This window comes from Chanodichthys erythropterus, chromosome 9 (genome assembly GCF_024489055.1).
Source record: "Chanodichthys erythropterus isolate Z2021 chromosome 9, ASM2448905v1, whole genome shotgun sequence".
Taxonomy (NCBI): Eukaryota; Metazoa; Chordata; class Actinopteri; order Cypriniformes; family Xenocyprididae; genus Chanodichthys; species Chanodichthys erythropterus.
Window position 1 is genome coordinate 24,825,485 of NC_090229.1, and position 20,652 is coordinate 24,846,136.

The 20,652-nt window shown below is 37.3% G+C and overlaps 1 protein-coding gene across 3 annotated transcripts in view; it reads left to right on the forward strand.

The window, feature by feature from the left end:
* The window catches only part of ccdc92 (coiled-coil domain containing 92), a 28,244-nt gene extending 10,483 nt beyond the window's left edge, over positions 1-17,761 (forward strand). For 2 of the 3 annotated variants that reach the window (XM_067393937.1, XM_067393938.1), the window contains exons 2-4: positions 7,604-7,813; positions 9,925-9,966; positions 16,063-17,761. In XM_067393937.1, coding sequence (XP_067250038.1) covers positions 7,678-7,813; positions 9,925-9,966; positions 16,063-16,940 — 1,056 coding nt within the window. In that variant the 5' untranslated portion in view covers positions 7,604-7,677 and the 3' untranslated portion in view covers positions 16,941-17,761. Of the gene's footprint in view, positions 1-7,603; positions 7,814-9,683; positions 9,807-9,924; positions 9,967-16,062 lie in introns of those variants that run through there. The other variant, XM_067393939.1, reaches the window with a different exon arrangement.
* Positions 17,762-20,652: the final 2,891 nt, after the last annotated feature.

The following is a 20,652-nucleotide window of genomic DNA, read 5'->3' on the forward strand; positions in this document are numbered from 1 at the left end:
CTACAACAGGGGTTCAGGTGCTCTCATCCTACTGCTTTGAACGATTTCACGCTAGACAGGCACTGGTCATTATGGCGGCGTGGATATAGATGTTCCCAGGGTTACGACTGTAACCTTGGTTCCCTGAAGAAGGAACGAGATGCGTCACCCTGCCATACTTCCGGCGTGCTTGTCAGCGACTTACTTCAGCCTATTAGTAGCTAGCTCTGCACAGTTTGGGCATGTTTTATAGTTTCAAGGTCTTGACGTCACCCGTCTCTGACATCTCTTCAGTCGTCACACCATTAGACTGATTTCACACTTGCTTCACGACGCAATCACGCAAAGCATTCCCACAATGTCATTCGACGCAGTGTCTCATTCCCTCTTTATGGAACCAAGGTTACAGTTGTAACCAAGATGTTTTGTAGTACTTCTATGTATTTACCATTAAACATTTTATAAAAACAAGAACACATGGAAAATTTCCTGAAACACTAAATGGTATTCATAATAAACCATTACAATTAAAATTTGACAATAAAATGACACCTAGTTGAGATTTTTATTTAATTTATATAAGTTTGGAGTCAATAAGATTTTTTAAAAGAAATGATAAATTATTAATTTTTAGTAAAGGCTTTTATAATGTTACATAAGATTTCTACTTCAAATAAATGCTGTTCATTTAAAAAAAAAAAAAAAAGTTTCCACAGAAATATTAAGCAACAACTGTTTCAACATTGATAATAATAAGAAATGTTTCTTGAGCAGCAAATCAGCATATTAGAATTAGAAAGGATCATGTGACACTGAAGACTGGAGTAATGATGTTGAAAATTCAGCTTTGACATCACAGGAATAAATTCGATTTTAAAACATATTCAATTAGATTTTTTTTTTTTTTCCTTTTTTCAAATTGTAATACCCAAATTATTATTTAATTATTTATTTAATATGTATACATGTCATTTTGATCAATTAAATGCAGTCTTAGTGATCATAAACACAAAAACCATATGCCGACCCCAAACTTTTGAACAGTAGTGTATGTAGTCATTACATTTTCATTTCATGAACCACCACTTTTCAAAATGCATGCTAAAACAAAAAGCAGGTTTACATTATTAAAGACATCATTAATGCTTATTTATAATTATTCATAATTATAGCATTAATGTTTTGTCACAAAACTGGTTTAAGACAAATGAAATTCCTCTTTTGTGTGACTGTGTCAAATTTCTTTGAATTGCCAATCTGTAGATTCCTCTAATACTAATTCAGCTTCTTGTGTGGTGCTGCAACTCATTTCAGGTTCACTCATTCAATTCTCACTCATAAATTGAAAGCAAGTGTTGTTGTTTTTTTAATTATGAATGTTCTTTTCTTGCATTTCTTTGTTTCTGTAAATCTTCACATTAGCAGGTTTATGGTGTGATACATGAATGAGGAGAAATCGAGATGCAAGAAAAAGAGAGGACACAGGAGGAAAGACAGCAAGTGAATTAATAAAAGAGCGGGGCAGAGTCTACTAAAGTCTTCTCTTTGCCGCACCCTCAGCCTGCCATTACTCATTCATGCTCATAGGCTTTTCATGAGTTCCACTGACTAGCAGTCTAACTCCTAACATCATCTTACCCTCTTTTTAGTCATACCGTCCATTTTCAAATATATGCATGTTTTTTTCCCCCCGGAAACCCGCAGTGTTTTTGTTTTCCCTTTCAGTCTTTAGAGTGATTCCAGTCTTCCTTTTGTTGTGTCTGTCTGGTGGAGGGCTGTGGTTAGTCTGTCAGAGTGAGAGTGTGTTTAAGGCATCTGCTTCTGTCTTCTGATCAACCACACTACCATTTTTGGCTGCTCCTTTTTCTCTTGTTCAACTAGATCTCATGAGAAAAATATGACCATGCAGATGTTGTTGTAAACCTGAAATAATTGCATGTATAAATTGCTGCACTGTCCAGATGAAATGTCCACTGTGTGGCGCTGAAAGTGATTTTAATTTTCTCCTATAAAGACTAAAAGTCTGAATAGTATTTAAATCTGAATGCATTTTGTCCTAACCCTAATCCTGACCATAATCCTAGATTTAAATGTAATTCAAACTTTGCAATTCAAGTTGTTATTAACTAATAATCTTTCGCTCTAATCTTGTTTGTGTTATCATGGGAGTTAAAGTAGTAGCACTTCTATGCTACTAGTGCTCATTTCACTTGGAAACGACAGCAGTTTGTTCCCGCAGTAACATTTTTCACATTTTGTAGTCACGTTTTTACCCATGAGAGCAGGTAGCTTATTTTCGTCAAATAACAGAATGACTGTGAAGTATGATTAGCAATGCGGACCCTCATTATACCCAAGGAGCTTTCTCTTATTTTTGTGTTTCTCCTCTTGCCTTTGTCTCTCTGACAGGGTGGATTTATCAGTTTTATTCTGTTGCATTATCATGATAGAAGGAAATGCACCCAGAGGAGAGATTCTGCCAAAAAACAATGGAGGCAGTAAGATCTCTGTTAATAATTCATATTACACAGGGCTTTATGAGCACCCTTTTACTAAAAGGGTTACTTAAGAAATCATGAATGGGACACTTTTTATCTTCTGGCTGAAGCAAGAAAAAAATTAAACATAGTGTTAGATTAAAAAATTAGCCCACAAGTGAGTTTAATTTAGGAAATACAAATTGGAATATAACACATTAGTGTTTTTAAAAGGGTCATGTCATATGAAAAATTGACGTTTATTTGGTTTTTGTAATAAGAGACAAGAGTTTGATGTACTGTAATCATAGAGTAACTTTCAGAATGCAAAACTTCCTTCTAAGTTTTATTTTTATTTAAACTAAGAAACACAACAACATTACAAAGTTACATTTTAGATATGACTAGAATTTATCTATATAATTTTTTTTTAAATAATTAAAAAATCACCAAGCATTGTGTTGTATTTTTATTTGATAAAAATATAAAAAAATAGTAATATTGTGAAATATTACATTTTAAAATTGTTTTTAAAATGTAATTTTAAAACATAATCCTTTAGAAAACATTCTAATAGGTTGAATTAGAGCCCAAAAAAAAAATATTATTATTATCTAGGGCTGAGCGATGTATCGAATGCTTTTGTCACGCGCATTTCGTCAGTAAAGCCGGTTCCCTGTTTACCGCTAAATCGCCATCACCTGCTTTCAAATGGAGCGGCATTTAATAGACTGAGCCGTAGTTCACTGATAAGCCACACAATATCGCGTTCATATCGCAGATGTATCGCCTTCGATAATGAACGCGATATTGCGTGGTTTGTCGGTGAACTACGGCTCTGTGTATTAAATGCCGCTCCATTTGAAAGCAGGTGATGGCGATTTAGCGGTAATCAGGGAACCGGCTTTACTGACGAAATGCGCGTGACAAAAGCATTCGATATATCGCCCAGCCCTATTATTATCAGTGTTGAAAACAGTTGTGTTGTTTAATATTTTTGTGAAAACGGTTACATTTTTTTTTTAGGATTCTTCAAAGAATATAAAGTGAAAAAGAACAGCATTTATTTTAGCCTGACGTGATCATACTCAATTCTAGTTCGAATATGAGTCTGATACTGCTCCATTGGGCTTTGATTATGGGGGCGCATTTCAACCGATCCAGGAAAGACCTCAATTGGATAGACCTACATCCAATCAGAGCTACAGAGTAATCGATGACATTGATGACGTGGCTGATTACGTTTCTGGTGATAATCTGTCAATCATCGCCCTGACAAATGTGATTGGTCCGAACAGTTTCTGTTCGGGCATAATTACTCCTCTACAGATCGAGTCCAGACCGAACTCCCCGATCTCAAAATGTTGTGGGCCGGGCTAAGTTCGGCTGGCATCCAGGCTACATTTATTTAGAAATTTTTGTGACATTACAAATGTCTTTACTGTCACTTTTGCTGATTTTCAAAACAAAAATAAATCTTATTGACCTTAAACATTTGAGCAGTAGTGTTAAAGGTGCAATATGTAGAATTTTCTGTCCGCTAGAGGTCGCTAGAGGCCTATTCAAAACAAAGGTGTAGCTTGATGAAGCCAAGTTTGAGCGTGGAATCTTGGGACATGTGGTCTTCACATCACAGCCGGTGGAAATAATCGTGATAGGACTTGGGAAGAAATCATGTTCATGGATGCGATTATTAACGTTACTGTAGTATGAAGCAGAGCAGGACCGAGTGTTGTGGGAGCTGAACGAGGAGCTGGAGCGATTGATCAACACACGTCGTGAGCAGCGGAACTTTTATTATGCCGCAGTCGCCGGCAACGCCTCCGCTTTTCCGCTCATGAGTATGAGGTAACTGTTTATCATATTATGCCTCGTTTCCACTGAGCAGTACGGTACAGTTCAGTACAGTTCGGTACGGTTTGGAACGGTACACCTTGATCAGGCTTGCGTTTCCACTGCCAACAGTACCCTTACTTGATAGGTGTGGTGTAGCCGGAAAACAGTGATCGACATCATTCTCGCGCGAAGAAGAAAGTGACATAGTAAACAACAATGGAGGACATACAGCAGATCTTGTTCTTGCTTCTCGGCTTGAGGCTGTCTGTCACAAGAAGAAGACGAGCTTTGCTTGCTGCACACCAACATTCGGCTTTTCAGAATACCAAGTACGCAAAGTTCAGACGTCTATGCAGCGGCACCTACCAGCAAGCGGAGGAGAAAACCCGCATAATTTAAATTCTATTTTATGGTCATGAAATGTAGTTTTAAAAATTTTCAGGCGAGAATGTAGTTGTTTAAACCTCAAATCTGTGGTTCATTTATAAAGATAGCGCCTATTTGAAAGTTGTGAGATCCAGGCGATTACCGGGCGCTCGGTGCTCATGTACCCAGCCGAGAGCAGCTGTACCTCGGCTAGTCCTTCTGACATTCGCCGCTGGCTCAGATGTCTCTGTAGTGGTTAAAAACAATATATCATTCATCTTGTGTATAAAGGGCAATCTTTGGTCTCATGAATTTATAATTTGTTCCCGGGCAAATTGTTTTTGCTGAGGGCAAAGCTAAGTTTTATAACTTTATATATTTATTTAACTTTACCGTTGGAGTGCGCTGTACGTTTGACTGAATTGTTTGCTTGTCTTTATTTCTTATTGTACAGCTTGTCATATTTTATACCTATACTTTTATAATGGTTATTATTGATAATTAAAACTGACTTTTAACAAAAAGAGAAGGTTGTTTTGTCTTATTTTATTATAGGCTACATAGAGTGAAGATAATCAGAGTACATAAGCACATATTGCCTGAACCACACATTAATAGGTTTCATATTTTTTAAATGAAAACGAAATGAGGCAGGGTTGTGTTTTATATTTTGTTTTGTTATATAACCTACATGAAGTGAAGATAATCAGTGCACGCGTTGCCTGGAGCACGTTTGTGTGGCACCTCTTTTGTTGTCATTCCCCTTGTAGCACGCGCAAGTGACGAGTCTCTGTCAACCAATCAACGTTCTGCAGAGTGTAGCTCCACCCTTTTGGTACGGTACTGTTGTGCTTGGTACCCCAACGAAAGGGTCCCAAAAAAGTGGTACGGTACGGTTCGGAATTAGGGTACCATTCACAACTTTTGACAATGGAAATGGCAAACATTGCGTACCGTACCGTACCAAACCTTACCGTACTGCTCAGTGGAAACGAGGTATTAGATACATGTGTTTCCATGGTTTCTACAAAATAAAACCGGAAACTGAGGGTAATGCTGATATGACGCAATTGACAGGCGACTCCTGTAATTGCAATTTTCTCACGATTTACAAATAGTTGGAAACATTTGGGATATTGTAAGTGAACAAAATATATAACACTGGCCTAGTGGTTTTTGGATATTTCAATGAAAAATTCTTACATATTGCACCTTTAAGTGAAAATGTTTATATTTATAATTTTATATTTTAATATTTTAAAAATGCCATATATGGTTGACACAATCAAACTTACTGTACAAACTTTAGCACTGTTTTTACAACTCAAGTTTAAATGACTCTATTAAAGCATCTTTGTCTTAACACTTCCATAGTCATGAGACAAGAAAGGATAACAAAACTAATCAAATAACACAACCATTAACAAAAGAATAATGTCCAGATAAGAAGCATGATATTGCTTAATTTTAATCAGCAGCACATTTTTGCTATATACCATAAATTCAATACCACCCAGCCCTACTTACATTTTAAGTGGATCAGAAAACTTCAAGGGAAAAAAATAAAATGATGAAATATGTATGATATGACCTCTTTAAGGGCTCTTCTGGACGGGAGATGATCCCTGAGCAGTTCAGGGTCTGTGGAAACCAGCATTCACCCCCTTAAATCAATACTCCCACATATCTGACTACAGACTCTCCCTCACTTCTCTGAAAGGCATTACGTAATGTCAAACCATTATGGTGTCATTAGCTAAATATAGCTCTTTGTCCTCTCAGACAGAGGAACGATGATTCGGGGAAGGGATTGTGATATCCGGAATAAAACATAATTTGATTGCTGTAATGTATTTGTGTATATGTATGAGTGTGACAGTCTCCTGACCTCACCATGGCTGTCACTCCATTGCATCAGACATGCAGTTGTCTCAGTGTAAACCTCTCATCTGAGTGTAGCTTTAGCCAGCACTGGCATGTGCTGTTTTAAAGAAGCTTGCCGTCACACAGACATTGAGACCTCATGACTGGGGTGTTATTTTGAACTATTTTAAAGGTTGTGTTATGTAATCTGGGACTTACAGAGTAGTAGAGATCTTGATGATGAAGAGGTTTAGTTAAAGATGCCCTAAGTGATATCTTTAATGGAATGACACTCAGAAAATGCCCCTATTAAAGTATCTGACAGATCTGAATGTATCTGTTACAGCCTTAACTCTCTAAACTGCAAAAAATGTGACTGCAGACCACAGTGAAATTCTATTTTTAGATAATAAGAAGACTTTGAGGAACTTGTGTTGACTTGAGTTGTTGTGTGTTCACTGTAAAGAGGTAGCAGAAAGCTGAGATATAGTTGAAGCAGTAGATTTAGCTTTATGCAAGAATGTTATTTTGTTTCTTTTGCATTTTAGTTATTTGGGGTTCACAATATACGGATATTATTTCATTTTTTTATTTTTAACAATTCCTTATAATTAGATCATATTAGATATTAGATTTCATATTAGATTTAATGTAGCTATTTAATATATATATATATATATATATATATATATATATATATATATATATATATATATATATATATATATATATATATACATGAAATCTAATGTCTAATATGAAATATCTGTATGAATATCTACATTATATCTACATTACATACAAAATAATAATTTAATTTATTGAATATTATTTTAATTATTATTTAAAATAGTATATTTTAAATAGCCATCTCTTGGTCATAACATGATAAATAATAAATAATTATCAACTTATTAATATTGATAATTTTAATATCATTCTCATCATTGTAGGGTGGGCTTTAGAAGGAGCTAGATGTCTAATTGGCATATATCACTTTATGTAACTGAGTAATAACTGTCATGAAGCTGAATATTTGTTTTTTTTATTATGATCAGCATTCTCTTTTCTTGTGTTTACAGGTCTCCTGGGCTAGTGTGTGTGCTCATGTGAGTGAGTTTATTTATACATGTGAGTGCGACCGTGTATCATCATAATGGCATCGGTGAGTGTGACCTTGGAGAATCAACTGCACAGTGCGCAGAAGAACCTGCTGTTCCTGCAACAAGACCATGCCAACACACTGAAAGGCCTTCACGCTGAGATCCGCCGCCTACAACAGCACTGCACAGGTACACACACATGCCTATACACTGAGCAACATGTAGTGACTGCCACTTACAGCATTCATATACACATACATTATTCATTTGTAAACTATCTACAGTAAATAAAGCACTATAATCATTAAAAATGGAGTGTCTAATTTATTTAATGGCTCAAATTCTTATTTGCTTATGTAAAATAGTTTTGCTGAGCAATTAAGATAAGTTATTTCCTATTTACAGTGCATTTATGTCACTTTGTATTATTTTATTTTTTTATTATTTTGACTTTTGCCACTTTTTATTCAGAGGACAACTTGGAAATAGAGGATGAAGAGGGTAGGATGGGATTAGGATGTGACTCGAGCCAGATTTGAACTCGCCCACACATGTGAATTGCCCTCATGAAATGTTTCAAAGCATGCATGACAAGCAGCTCTGCTATTAGTTTAATGATGTTGACATCTTGCGGTCACTTTGTTGTGTTTTAAACATCTGCTTCAAAAAAAAACTTAAGTCTCTGGCACTTTCTTAAAGACACATACGAGGTCACCTCTCCATGCTTAATAGAGTAAAACAGTGCCACAGGGATTAATATTCAGGCCTGGGTGAATACAGTTAATCTCATATTAGAGGCTCGATCCTCATCCAATGCTGCTTCACACTCCATTTTTTAAAGTTAACATGAAGTCCTGGTTCTATTGTGTGCGATTCGTTAACAAACAAAAATAAAAATAAATAAATAAAAATAACAAAACAAGACAAATCAAAAGAAAGTCAACATTAAATCCTGGTCCTTTTGTGTGTGGTTCATTAATGCACAAAACAAAATAGCAAAGCAAAAGCAAAAAAAAAAAAAAAAAAGTGTGTGTGTATTGTGTATAATTATCATGTATATATAAATACACACACATGCATGTATATATTTAAGAAATTTTTGTTATATTTATATATAAATAACACACACACACACACACATATATATATATATATATATATATATATATATATATATGTTACCCTGGACCACAAAACCAGTCGCACGGGAATATTTGTAGCAGTAGCAAACAATACATTTTATGGGTCAAAATTATCGATTTTTCTTTTATGCCTAAAATAATTAGGATATTAAGTAAAGATCATGTTCCATGAAGATATTTTGTAAATTTCCTACTGTAAATATATCAAAATGTATTTTTGTGAGTGGATATGCGTTGCTATGAACTTAATTTGGACAACTTTAAAGGCGATTTTCTCAATATTTAGATTTTTTGGCACCCTCATATTCCAGATTTTCAAATAGTTGTATCTCGGCCCAATATTGTTCTATCCGAACAAATAAATGGAAAGCTTATTCATTCAGCTTTCAGATTATGTAAATCTTTATAAATTGACCCTTATGACTGTTTTTTGTGGTCCAGGGTCACATATAAAATAAATTATATAAATATACAGTATGTACAGTATATTCATGCAAATATTTCTTAAATATATACATGTATGTGTGTATTTAAATATACAAAATAAGTATACACAGCACACACACATTATGTAAACAATCTTTTTTTTTGGATGTGATCAATCATGATTAATCATTTGCCCAGCATTAAAAAAAAAACAAAAACAAAAAAAACAAAAAACAAAGCAAAGCAATGCAAAACAAAACAGCAAAGCAAAACAGCACACAAAGTTTAACAAAATAAACAGCAAAGTAAAGCTAAACTACAAAACAAAATAAATAAAATCAAAACAAAGTCAACATGAAATCCTTTTTGTGTGTGGTCCATTAATGCACAAAACAAAACGGCAAAGCAAAACAAATCAAATCAAAACAGTCAACGTGAAATCCTAGTCAAAATTCATTTTGAAGTTTCATGTTCTTTGACTCCCATATGTTCTTTTATCCCTGGTTGACTCTCTCTTCTGTTGCTGTTTCTCTGTTTTTGCTCTCACTCTCTTGATCTCCTCCTGTTGCAGGTGATGACTTGTGTCATGTGATCTTCAACTGTTGTCATTGAAGGTAGTGTGATGCTCTGTGCTGCCAGTCTAACATTTGATCTCTCTCTTTCTCCCCCCTCTCTCACACTCCTCCTTTTGTCGTCCTGTCCACTCCCTCTGTCCTCTCTTTTGTTTCACAGACCTGACATATGAGCTGACAATGCGGAGCTCAGATCCAGGCGGTAAGATTTCTCACGCACACTTTGTGTGTCTGCATTCACACTCACATGTGGTGGCAAGGGTGTTTGTGTGTGTGTCCGGTGTTGCTAGGATGCTTTAATGTGCCAAAAATTCACCTGATAATAGAAATCTCAGACAGCCTAATAGATGGACATACAACCAGGAGAAGGAAGGCCAAGTGGAAACATGCAGAAAGGCTGTTCATATTTCTTTTAAGCTTCTTGTTTTGTCTGGCAGTCTCTTTATTTATCTTCCACCGTCTTGCTCCCTCTTTGCAGCAGGTTGTAAATAAGACTTTTTTATGTTTTCCGCAAAGAAAGAGAACCGTGTCCCTCAACGCACATATACCACCATGGCCGTGCCTTGTAACCTGGCAACCAGCGACCCACCCAGCAAGCACACACATACACAGACCCACTGTTGCCCACAGGGACTGCCATTTCCCTCTCTCTCTCCCTTTTTATTTTACCCTGTATAATATATGTTAGCCTCTCAGACTCGGCACAAACACACTGATGAAACATTTGGGCATCTGAATACTCAACGCAGTTCCCACAGACATGCGGTATCCGGGCAATGGCACTGAGAGCTTCAAGTCTTCCCAAATTCTTTACATGATAATGACTGACACTGACTGTACATTATCCTCTTTATTACACACCAACTTAACAAATAAATACATGAAATATTGATATAGATTTTTAAATTGAAATTATTTTAGTATCGTACTTGTAGCTTTTGCTAAGAAAATAGCAAAAAAGTACGAAAAAAATAAAATAGATTAATCTGCAGATTAGATTTCTGCAATGCACCAATCAAAACTGAGTATTCTAGAGAGCTGTGTAATATTACTTTATTATGAATTTGTTTCACATTTATTTAGTGTCTGTATGGTTGGACAGGCTGTTGTTTGTGTTCTCGCATGTGGCTGATGTGAGCCAGTTTTGAGTCTAGCACAGGAAATGAGATTATGAATGACTGTGCTAATACAGCACTAATGCAAAAGGCTAATGCATCATCTGCAACCTGCTGACTAGATCCCCACGCTCATGTTCCTAACAATAGCCATGATATTTCAAACCAACAGCACTGTCATGCATCATAACACTGGTTTTTATGCGGAATGACGTTCAGAAATGACACGAGAGGGTTTGAAAAACGAGGATCACATATTCCACTCACTTTAAAGATCAAGCATCACTCTTAATCCATCCATCACATGATAACTGAGATTATTTGTGTTCCAACTTAAACCCAGCTCTTGACTGAGGTAACAGCAGATGGTTCATTCTCATTAAACTACATGTCCGTAACAGATAACTACACCGCTGATTGTTGACTAGAGCGACATCTGTTGTCTCCCTACCGTAGGGTTCCTCAAATCCGGTCCTGGAGGGTCACTGTCCTGCAGAGTTTAGGTAAAACCATGATCAAACTCACTTACCTGCAATTTCCTAGTAACTTTGAAGACCTTGACTGCATCCTAGGCAGCTGACTTGTTTTATATATATATATATATATATATATATATATATATATATATATTTAATATATATTTAATTGACCACCAACCGTAACTTTCCAAAGCCATCTTTATATTTTAGCTCAATTGTCACAGAATGGAAAACACAGGATTGTGGGATATCAAAGGCAGCGAAGGATACATCTATGGCATCTCATGAGACAGGAAGTGAGGCTAACTTTGGATTTGGACATTGCCTTGATGATATATTCCTACCTTGGAACGCGTCCTCCAGAGGCAGAATTTTTAAGTTTTCGGATGCAGCCCTTGACTAGCTTGTTTAGGTGTGTTTGATTAGGGTTGGAATTAAACTCTGCAATGGATTTGAGGAAACCTGCCCTTCCGTGACACATGTGACATTAGCATTGTTAAGAATCAAGTACACTTCTTTAAGTTCCACATGTAAGCACTCTCTCATATTGAAGCTATCGCTTTGACCTCAGATGTCTGTGCTGGAGTGTTTCATGGTGGATATATTATGGTTGTCCAACTGGGTTTGTGTGTGACCTCATTATCTGCTCTGGCTATTGCTTGTGGTAATGAAGCGGTCAGGGAAAGTGAGAGAAAGAGAGTGAGTCAGTCTACGAAATGAGCTCATTCTGCATGTCTAGTTTAGTAACTATTAGATAGATCACATGGAACTGAGACCCTCATTAATTCTGGTCAAGTATTCCGGATGACTTTAATATGAGAATCTGACATGCACTAAATGCAAAGTTTTTCTATGAAATTATTTTAAAATGTATTTTATTTAATTTTATTGTTTTATTTTATTTTACTATTGTTTCACTTCTTTTTCTGATTAATTTAATAAATTTTGACCTGATTTTATAAATGTATTTTATTTTATTTTGGCACTTAAAAATGTTTAGTTTTTTCATGCCAATAAAGCATACTAAATTTAAATTGAGAGAAAGCAACAGCATACATGAGAGAGAAATCCTCCCCTGTGTGCAATTGTTTAGACTGTTGCAAAACTGAAGGTCGGTAAAGCAGGACAATGCTATTCCCTCAACCTTCATATCCATTAGCAGTGTAATGGGAGATAAGATCTCTGTCTGTGTCTGCCTTTCACTCCCCCTCCCCTTGAGTGTGTGGACTCTCTCTCTGAGGTGATCAATCTCAGACCTACCCTATTTAGCTACTAAATATGTCTTTAACATGGTATTTAACTTAACAAATGTTTTTTTTTTTTTTTTTAAATGACAATGTTCCACTGATTCCAAATGGATAAAATACTGTAATGTTCAAAAAGATGCCTCAGAATTATCTGTGCAATTTTCATTGTGTCCAGCTAAATTTATGGAGAAATCGATAATATCTGTGCTGAGCTAAGCTAAATGAGCTGTTCTCATAATACAACAAATGCTGTTTGTCAAAAGCTTAACATCAGATCTTAAGGGAGTGCTGGGAGAGAGTTCTTGTTCCTGTATAGGAAAAGGGTTTGATGTTTCTTAGCCATTAGTTTCTGAGAGGTAATTTGTTTATTGATATCTGATGTACAGTTTGCTGCTGCCCTCTATTGGCTAAATGTTTTTGTTTTGTTTTGTTTTTTCAGTTTGCAGAAATATCTTTATTTGAACATTATTTCAGACTTTGTATTTTTTTAACAGCTTTATTCCAAAACATAGTGAACTGCTTCTCTGCCTTCTAAGGGGGCATAATAATCATCACAGAACCTCACATGATCACTTTAAAAACAATCTATATAGCTAAACACTAATGTGTCACACAAATAGCAGTGGAGACTAGAGACTCAGCATTTGATTTGAAATTAAGTTTAACGTTATCATGTTACTAAGCAATAGGGGTGGTTAATCTGTCTGATTTCCCGATTCGATTTGATTACGATTATTGAAGTCCCGATTCGATTACAGTCGATTTTCGATTATTAACGATTCTCGATTAGCGATTATTGATTTTCCATTTCACAACAGTAAACGAAAATACACTACAAAGTGATTGCAGTATTAAAAAAAAAGTCAGCTACTGAATTACTTAACTCTTTCATTGAGTAACAACAACTCAAAGCACTTTCTGTGTCTTGTAGTTATAACTTCAGAATTATTTGTATGTAGCTTATGTTCTGTAGAACACAGAAATGAATACATCACATTGTGTTGTGACTCATCAAGTTGAACTAAACAATAACAAATAAATGAAAGGCTTATTTCCTTTAGGAAGTAGATCAGAACCAACATACTGTAGAAATTGGACAATTTTCTTCTAGAAAGACAATGTGTTCAGGTGGAGGAAGACTGCAGGTTGCAGTCGAAACATGTCAAGGTAAAGAAAAAGTTTCGGTGGTTTAAATCGGCGCTTGTGACTTAAAGTCGAGTGCTTTTACTGTAATTTAGGCAGGCGCGCTCATAATAGAAGCGATTGAGAGCGCGGCTCATGGTTGCATAGCAACGACAGACGCCACTGGAGCGAAAGCGCATTGGAAAGGAGAATGCGGCGCGGACGCGATATGTGAATGCCCCTTAGAACGGCGACTTTTTCTTTGCATATCAGACAGGTAGCAACTAGAGAATAAGAATAAGAATAATTTAGCGGGCCGGATTATGTTTTATTTTTGAGATCAGTTGCGGGCCGGCAGTTTGAGACCACTGATCTAACGTCTTTGCTGCTTACTTGCCGGCCACGGCCAGTGCAGCTGGCATCCAACTTAAAGGTGCATTGCTGCCCCCTACAGTACTGGAGTGTGAAACAGATTAGTGGGGGAAAAAAACAGATGATGACTGCGTGCGTGGCGGTGGGTGGTGGGCCGGCCCGCCGGCCGTCCTGGAGTACCGGCCGTTCTGTGATTCTCCAGATCACACAGATGGCCAGTCCGCCCCTGGCTGGGTGGATCGGTTGGTTGCTCGTTCCTGGTTCTTCCATTTTACACACCTGCTCTGGCTGCCGTTACACGCGCTTGCTAACTGGAACTGGGCGCGTTCGTGACGTTCAACTCCCGGTATAACATTTTTTACAAAATAAAATAATGCAAAAAAATAAACAAATAAATAAATAAATAAAAAATTGATTTTTGAAAATTTAATAATCGATTCATACTCGTCCATAACATACTCGCGATTAATCAATAATCGATTTTTTTAACCACCCCTACTAAGCAATATACTTTAGTAAGCATAACAATACACAGCACACAAACATTTGATTGAATAATCTTTATATATATATATATATATATATATATATATATATATATATATATATATACTGAAACTGTCGCTTCTTTTCAGTAGTGAATGAAATACATTATTTGTGATCTTGCCCACATTCTCCACCATTTTGGATTTATTTTTTCACTGAGCTTAGTTTGCAATGCTTTCTGGAATTAGAATGATATATGTAATTTTACTAAAAGGAGGTATCTTAGGAGATGCATAGGCAGCTCATTTGGGTTTGGAATGGATTATTGTTCTTCAACTCCAGTCCTGGAGACTAGTCCCAATTCAACTCATCTACCTATGATTTTCAGGTAAATTTAAACACCTTGATTGGCTTGTTTGCTTGTGTTTGGTTAGGGCAGTGGCACCCTTTCAAAAATCCTAGGGTATGGCATGATTCCTTCTGGCCATACAACAACAACATTCCCAAGTAATCATGTTATATCTAAACAAAACATCCCCTTGGAATTATAAGGTTCTATCTGCATTCTGAGCAGTTTTGAGATATTGTGCTTCAAAATTTTTGCATTCCATTCGACTTTGTAGTTAGAACCTTTTTGTTTTCTAAAGAAAACGTCCCAAAATGTACAAGCCATAATAAAAACATCACATAATGTAAATAATTTGTCACAGAATAAGAGTATGTGAATAACTTAATTTTGACAAAAATGTCAGATAGAACCTTATAATTCCGAGGGGATGAAACTGCACACAAAAATCAGTCCATGGACATGCTCAGAAGAGATGCAGCGATTCTGTTTTATGAATAGTTTCTGTTTCTGCTGCGTTGTGGCTGGAACAACTTACAAAGTATGACCATGATAATCTCAGGTGCTGAAATGTGCTTCATTTCATGTAAAAAGAATTTAATGCGAGTTTGAATATATAATTTTTCGTGACCTTTTATAGGCCTACTGAAAGCACCAATGGATAGGCTAATTTACATCAGATCTTAGGAATTTGATAATGTACTTATACATTTCGTTGCGAGTTTAGTGTGCTTGCAGAGAGGCTCCGCCCACACGCTCATCTGATTGGCTGTGATTTTTTTCTTGTCTCAAGTCAAGTCTGGTTTGGATAGATAAATTGCTTGCCGCTGGAAATCTTACCGCATCGCATCTGGTTAGAACACGGTGTTAGGCTAAATTTGCTTTTCAAAGCTGCAATTGCTGCCAAAGGCCAACTCAAGCGAGTTTATTTCCTCTGTTTTGTCTCAATACAGGGTATGGCAACTGCTATACTCTGCTGTACTTAAACGCCGCCCCTGAGTTAGGTTTAGAGCTTAACTTAGAAGGACACTGGCCATCCAGGACTGTAGACGAAGAGCCTTGGATTAAGCATATATATATGTGTACAGCATCCCTTTAAATGTTTGCATATAACATCTTTTTCTCTCTCAGATGATGGTGAGGCTCGCTGCAGAGAGCTGCACCAGCGCTGTGAGGAGCTGGAGGCTCAGCTGAAGGCTAAAGAGCAGGAGAACACGGAGCTCCTGCGGGATCTGGAGCAGAAGAACGCCATGATCTCAGTATTGGAGAACACCATCCGTGAGCGAGAGAAGAAGTACCTGGATGAGCTGAAGTTGAAGAGCCATAAGTTGGCTGTGCTGTCTGGAGAGCTGGAGCAGAGAGCAAGCACCATCGCCTACCTCACCTCCCAGCTCCACGCTACCAAAAAACGCCTTCTCGCCGGCGGCACAGCAGGTATAAGCCCCTCCGTCAGTCCCGTCGGCTCTTTCAAACCCACCCCTCCTACTGCTCCCGCAGCGTCGGGAAACGACAAGGACATCCGGCAACCCGAGACTCCTCGCAGACGCATGCGCAAAAGCCTTTCGCAGCCGCTGCACTCTGAATACACAGAGCTGTACCGGATGGGCGCCGTAGACGGCCGAAGGGTGGTACTGAGAGAATCGGTAGATGCCATGCCAGATCCTACGCCATTCCTGCAAGCCAGAGAGCCAGCGGCCCCCGCAGAGTCTCAACCAGTGCTGCGGGAACGCCCCTCTGTAATCCCGCCCATCGCGTCTTCAACCACACCCCCTGCACCTTCAAGCCCCGCCCACATCCCTGTGCCTCCGAGCCCTAGGAATAGTCCAGCACGGGAGGGACCCCATCCCCGCGCTAACGCGCATATAGGAGTGGCGCACCGGATCCACCGCTCGCCCTCAGCAGGTGGAAGCGCAGCTCGGCAACAGGCGGAGGTGGAGACCCTCGCCGTGGACCAGGTCAATGGGGAGCAGGTGGTTCGCAAACGTTCAGGTGCAGACAGAACTGTTTAAGACTGACAACTGTGCACATTTACACATCCTAAAACAGATAGTATATAAACATAGACGTATTAAGACCAATGCAGTATATGTGGAACTCTTTATGACTGTGAAAACACACACACACCCATACAGATGCTCTAATCATCAACATATCTCCAACAAACTTGTCAATAAACATGTAAAACACAAACACACAGCTTAATACACTATGGATAGATACAAACAACTAACAAACACAATCACACAGCACAAACTTGGGAAATGCTGAACAATACACACTGGCAAGTGAACGAGGTTTAGGCAAAGACTGTTTTTCCGGGAACGTGAGAGAATTTGAAAGATGGAGAGACTACGGATGGCAGCAAGAGCTTCTGTGAGAGACTACGGATGGCAGCAAGAGCTTCTGTATGTCCTGCTGCTTTTATGCAACACTGTATAAACTAAAAGACTTTTGTTCATGGTCATTTGAATAACTTATTTGTCTCATGTCAGTTGAGAAGGAGAACTGTGAGCATGCCAAATGTTTGTTTTCCTTTCCCATTTGACTTTTTAGCATCTTCTTTGCGCTTTCTGTTCTTCTCGTCATCAATGTCCCGCTCCGTTTTACTCAAGGTACAAGCACACACACACACAACAACAACAACACATTCTCACATATTGCCAAATGTCGTCATTGCCTGCTGATTTAATGTTCTAATGCATATTCATATCTACTCATATTTATTCATGAGCACTGCAGTAGTACTGGAATCTCCACTCTCCTTTAACTCTCCTTCCCCTTTCACTCACATATCTACAGGCTAATGTGAACAATCCTGCTGCTCCTTATTAAACTCCTACAGAAATCAAATGTCTCAAAGAGGTCACTTCAATTCATAATGCCATTATTGCACTTTCTTTTATTAATTATACTCTATATAAAAAAATAATTTAAGATGTTGCGCTATTCATTGTGTAAGGTGGAACAAAAGTTGGAGCTACAGTAATATATACTGGGAATTAATGGCTCCTGCTTAATTCAAAACACAGAGGGTAAATAATTCTGTGAATATTAAGTGTAGGAATATGCTCTTTGTTAGGGTTATTTTGCATGTGAAAGAAGCCATTTTAGGAGAAGGGTCTGTCTGCGTCCTGCAGTACTACAAACCATGCCCCTGCAAGTAACGCCTACTACAACAAGTACTACTACTTCTACTACTACAAAAAGTGTGGATGTAATTGACTGAAACAATCTTTTCAGGTACATTTATTTTATGTTTTATGTATGAAATGTTTGAAAGGCTAACTTATATTGCTTTCTAATCTTTTTTAGTATTTGAAAAATAGCTATTAGTAAAACATTTTCATAAAACATAAATATACTGTTGAGTATAATTAAAACACTTATTACACACACACTAAAAACTGAACATGATGACTTTTGGCATCTGGTGATCTATGTTATACTATGTAATACGAGCTGTAGTTTCACTATTGCCCTATCACTAGGTGGCAATAGTGAAGTTTAAAAAAGCAAGGAAAGTGAGAAGAGCAGTACTAGTCATGACATCAGTGATTAAAGACTAGAAGGGATACAGCGACGAACACTGGGCATGCGCAAAATTAATATTGGGTCATTTAATTACTCTATTTGCATTATTGTAAGGGTAGGGTTGGGGTAGGTGTAACACAATCTGATAAGTAGCAAATTAATTTACTGTTGTGAAATTTTGCCTCACTTCCAGCCATTACTGTATCCCTTTTAGACACAACCCTTCTTGAGGAAGGGGTTCTGATAACATCCCCTAAGTGGCTGCTTTATTGCAGCCACTAATATGTAGGGGGCATGGTTTGTAGTACTGCGGGACGCACTCGGACACTTAGTCCTTTATTAGGACCATGCATTAAAGGAATAGTTCACCCAAAAATGTAACTTTTTTTTTTTCTGTTTATTATTATTTCAAAGAATGGAGACTTGAAATCTCCAGTCCACATTGTAATTGCATGGGGGAAAGACATTATTTATAAATGATGATGAATAAATGATGACAGATTTTTCGGTGTGTGAATTATCCCTTTAAAGGGTAAAAGCTCTCGGATTTCATCAAAAATATCTTAATTTGTGTTCCGAAGATGAATGAAGGTCTTACGGGTGTAGAACAATATGAGGGTGAGTAATTAATGACAGAAATTTAATTTTTGGGTGAACTAATTAAGATTTGACGTTTGCTTTTTTGGAATTGTTTATCACAATTGACCCTTCGCAAAGACCCGCCCCCCTTTACCGTTGCTTTGTCCTACAAGCCATGGCGCTGTCATGCCACACAGAGTGAAAAATACATCGCGGAGCAAAGAGGACACTGACAACACATCGACGGACAAGACAGAGCAGGTTACTTATGATATTAAACAAAGTACCAGCTTTCAAACTGTATAATTTTTTTAAGAAATTTGAACAATAAAATAAGAAGAACATGAGAAGGAATGTTGTTTCAAACGTGGAAAGATGAAAATACACACCACGCACAAATTTTTCTTGTTCATGTCCACCGGGATTAATCTTCTAACTCCTGACTGCTTTGTCGGACAAAATGGCGGATTCAGCATTATGATTGGTTAGATCGCTTGTCAATCAAACTCCCCGCGGAGGTAATTCCTTCCAGTCCTCATTGTTAATAATTAAACAACACAGTATGCACTTCAGATTATTTTACTCTCAATTTGCACAAGTTTATTCTGATCTATTTTACTTTTCAGATTTGGTTTATAGACCTTATGTATCTCCGCCCCTTTTCAGCGCTGCGCTCGTTGTCTTTTGACTTCCGGTTTGTATTTCCACAGCGATCTTACGTATTTATGAATGAACTGCTTGTTTTAAAATCTTCCCGGTCTACTGACATTTGTTAAGACATCTGCTTAAAACATAACAATGCTCATGATAACTTTCATTCACTCTACAACAGGTAAATCCACTTCACCAGCTAATTATTCTTCAACAGCGAAATATACAGGGCTACCGCAAAAACGGAAGTTCAAAGACAATATACTAAAGATGGCGGCGCGCTTGTTTCGCTGGTAAATAAGGTAGTTTGCAGATAGAGAGAGGTGAGACCAGAGCTGTGTCCGAAACCACTCACTCGTTCACTCATTCACTAATCCCTATATAGTGTATGGCATTTGAGTGCACTATATCTGTATGGAGTGAACGAAATGAAGTGAGTGAATTCGGACGCTGACGTATACACTGTGCGTCGGAGATATCTGTCTCAGAAACGGCTCGACACACGATAAAACTATTTTATCCTACATGTTATTTACATTATAAAACCATGTTAATAACGATAACAATCATAATGACTTTATTTTGTAATCATACATTCCTCTGTGCCAGCTTTGTAGTTTAATCGATGTATATTTTTTTGTCATGCTTAATGTGTTCATATTCATTTAATACTATAAAATACTGCAAACAAAAATAAACACATTAACAAGTGTATATAATTTCATGTATTTATGCTTTTTAATAAAGTTGTTAGAAACTCTCACGCTCACAGACGACGTGGTCTTTGAGCGCCCTCAGGCGACCGTTATGATTTGAAAACGCTACCTATGATTAACAAATTTTTTTAAATCATCCACTAAATAATCATCTTTTAAAGTTTAATGTGTTAACAGTGCCACAAATTATTAAAACACATTGCTGTTAGTAAAAACACATTAAATTGATTTAATGCCTACATAA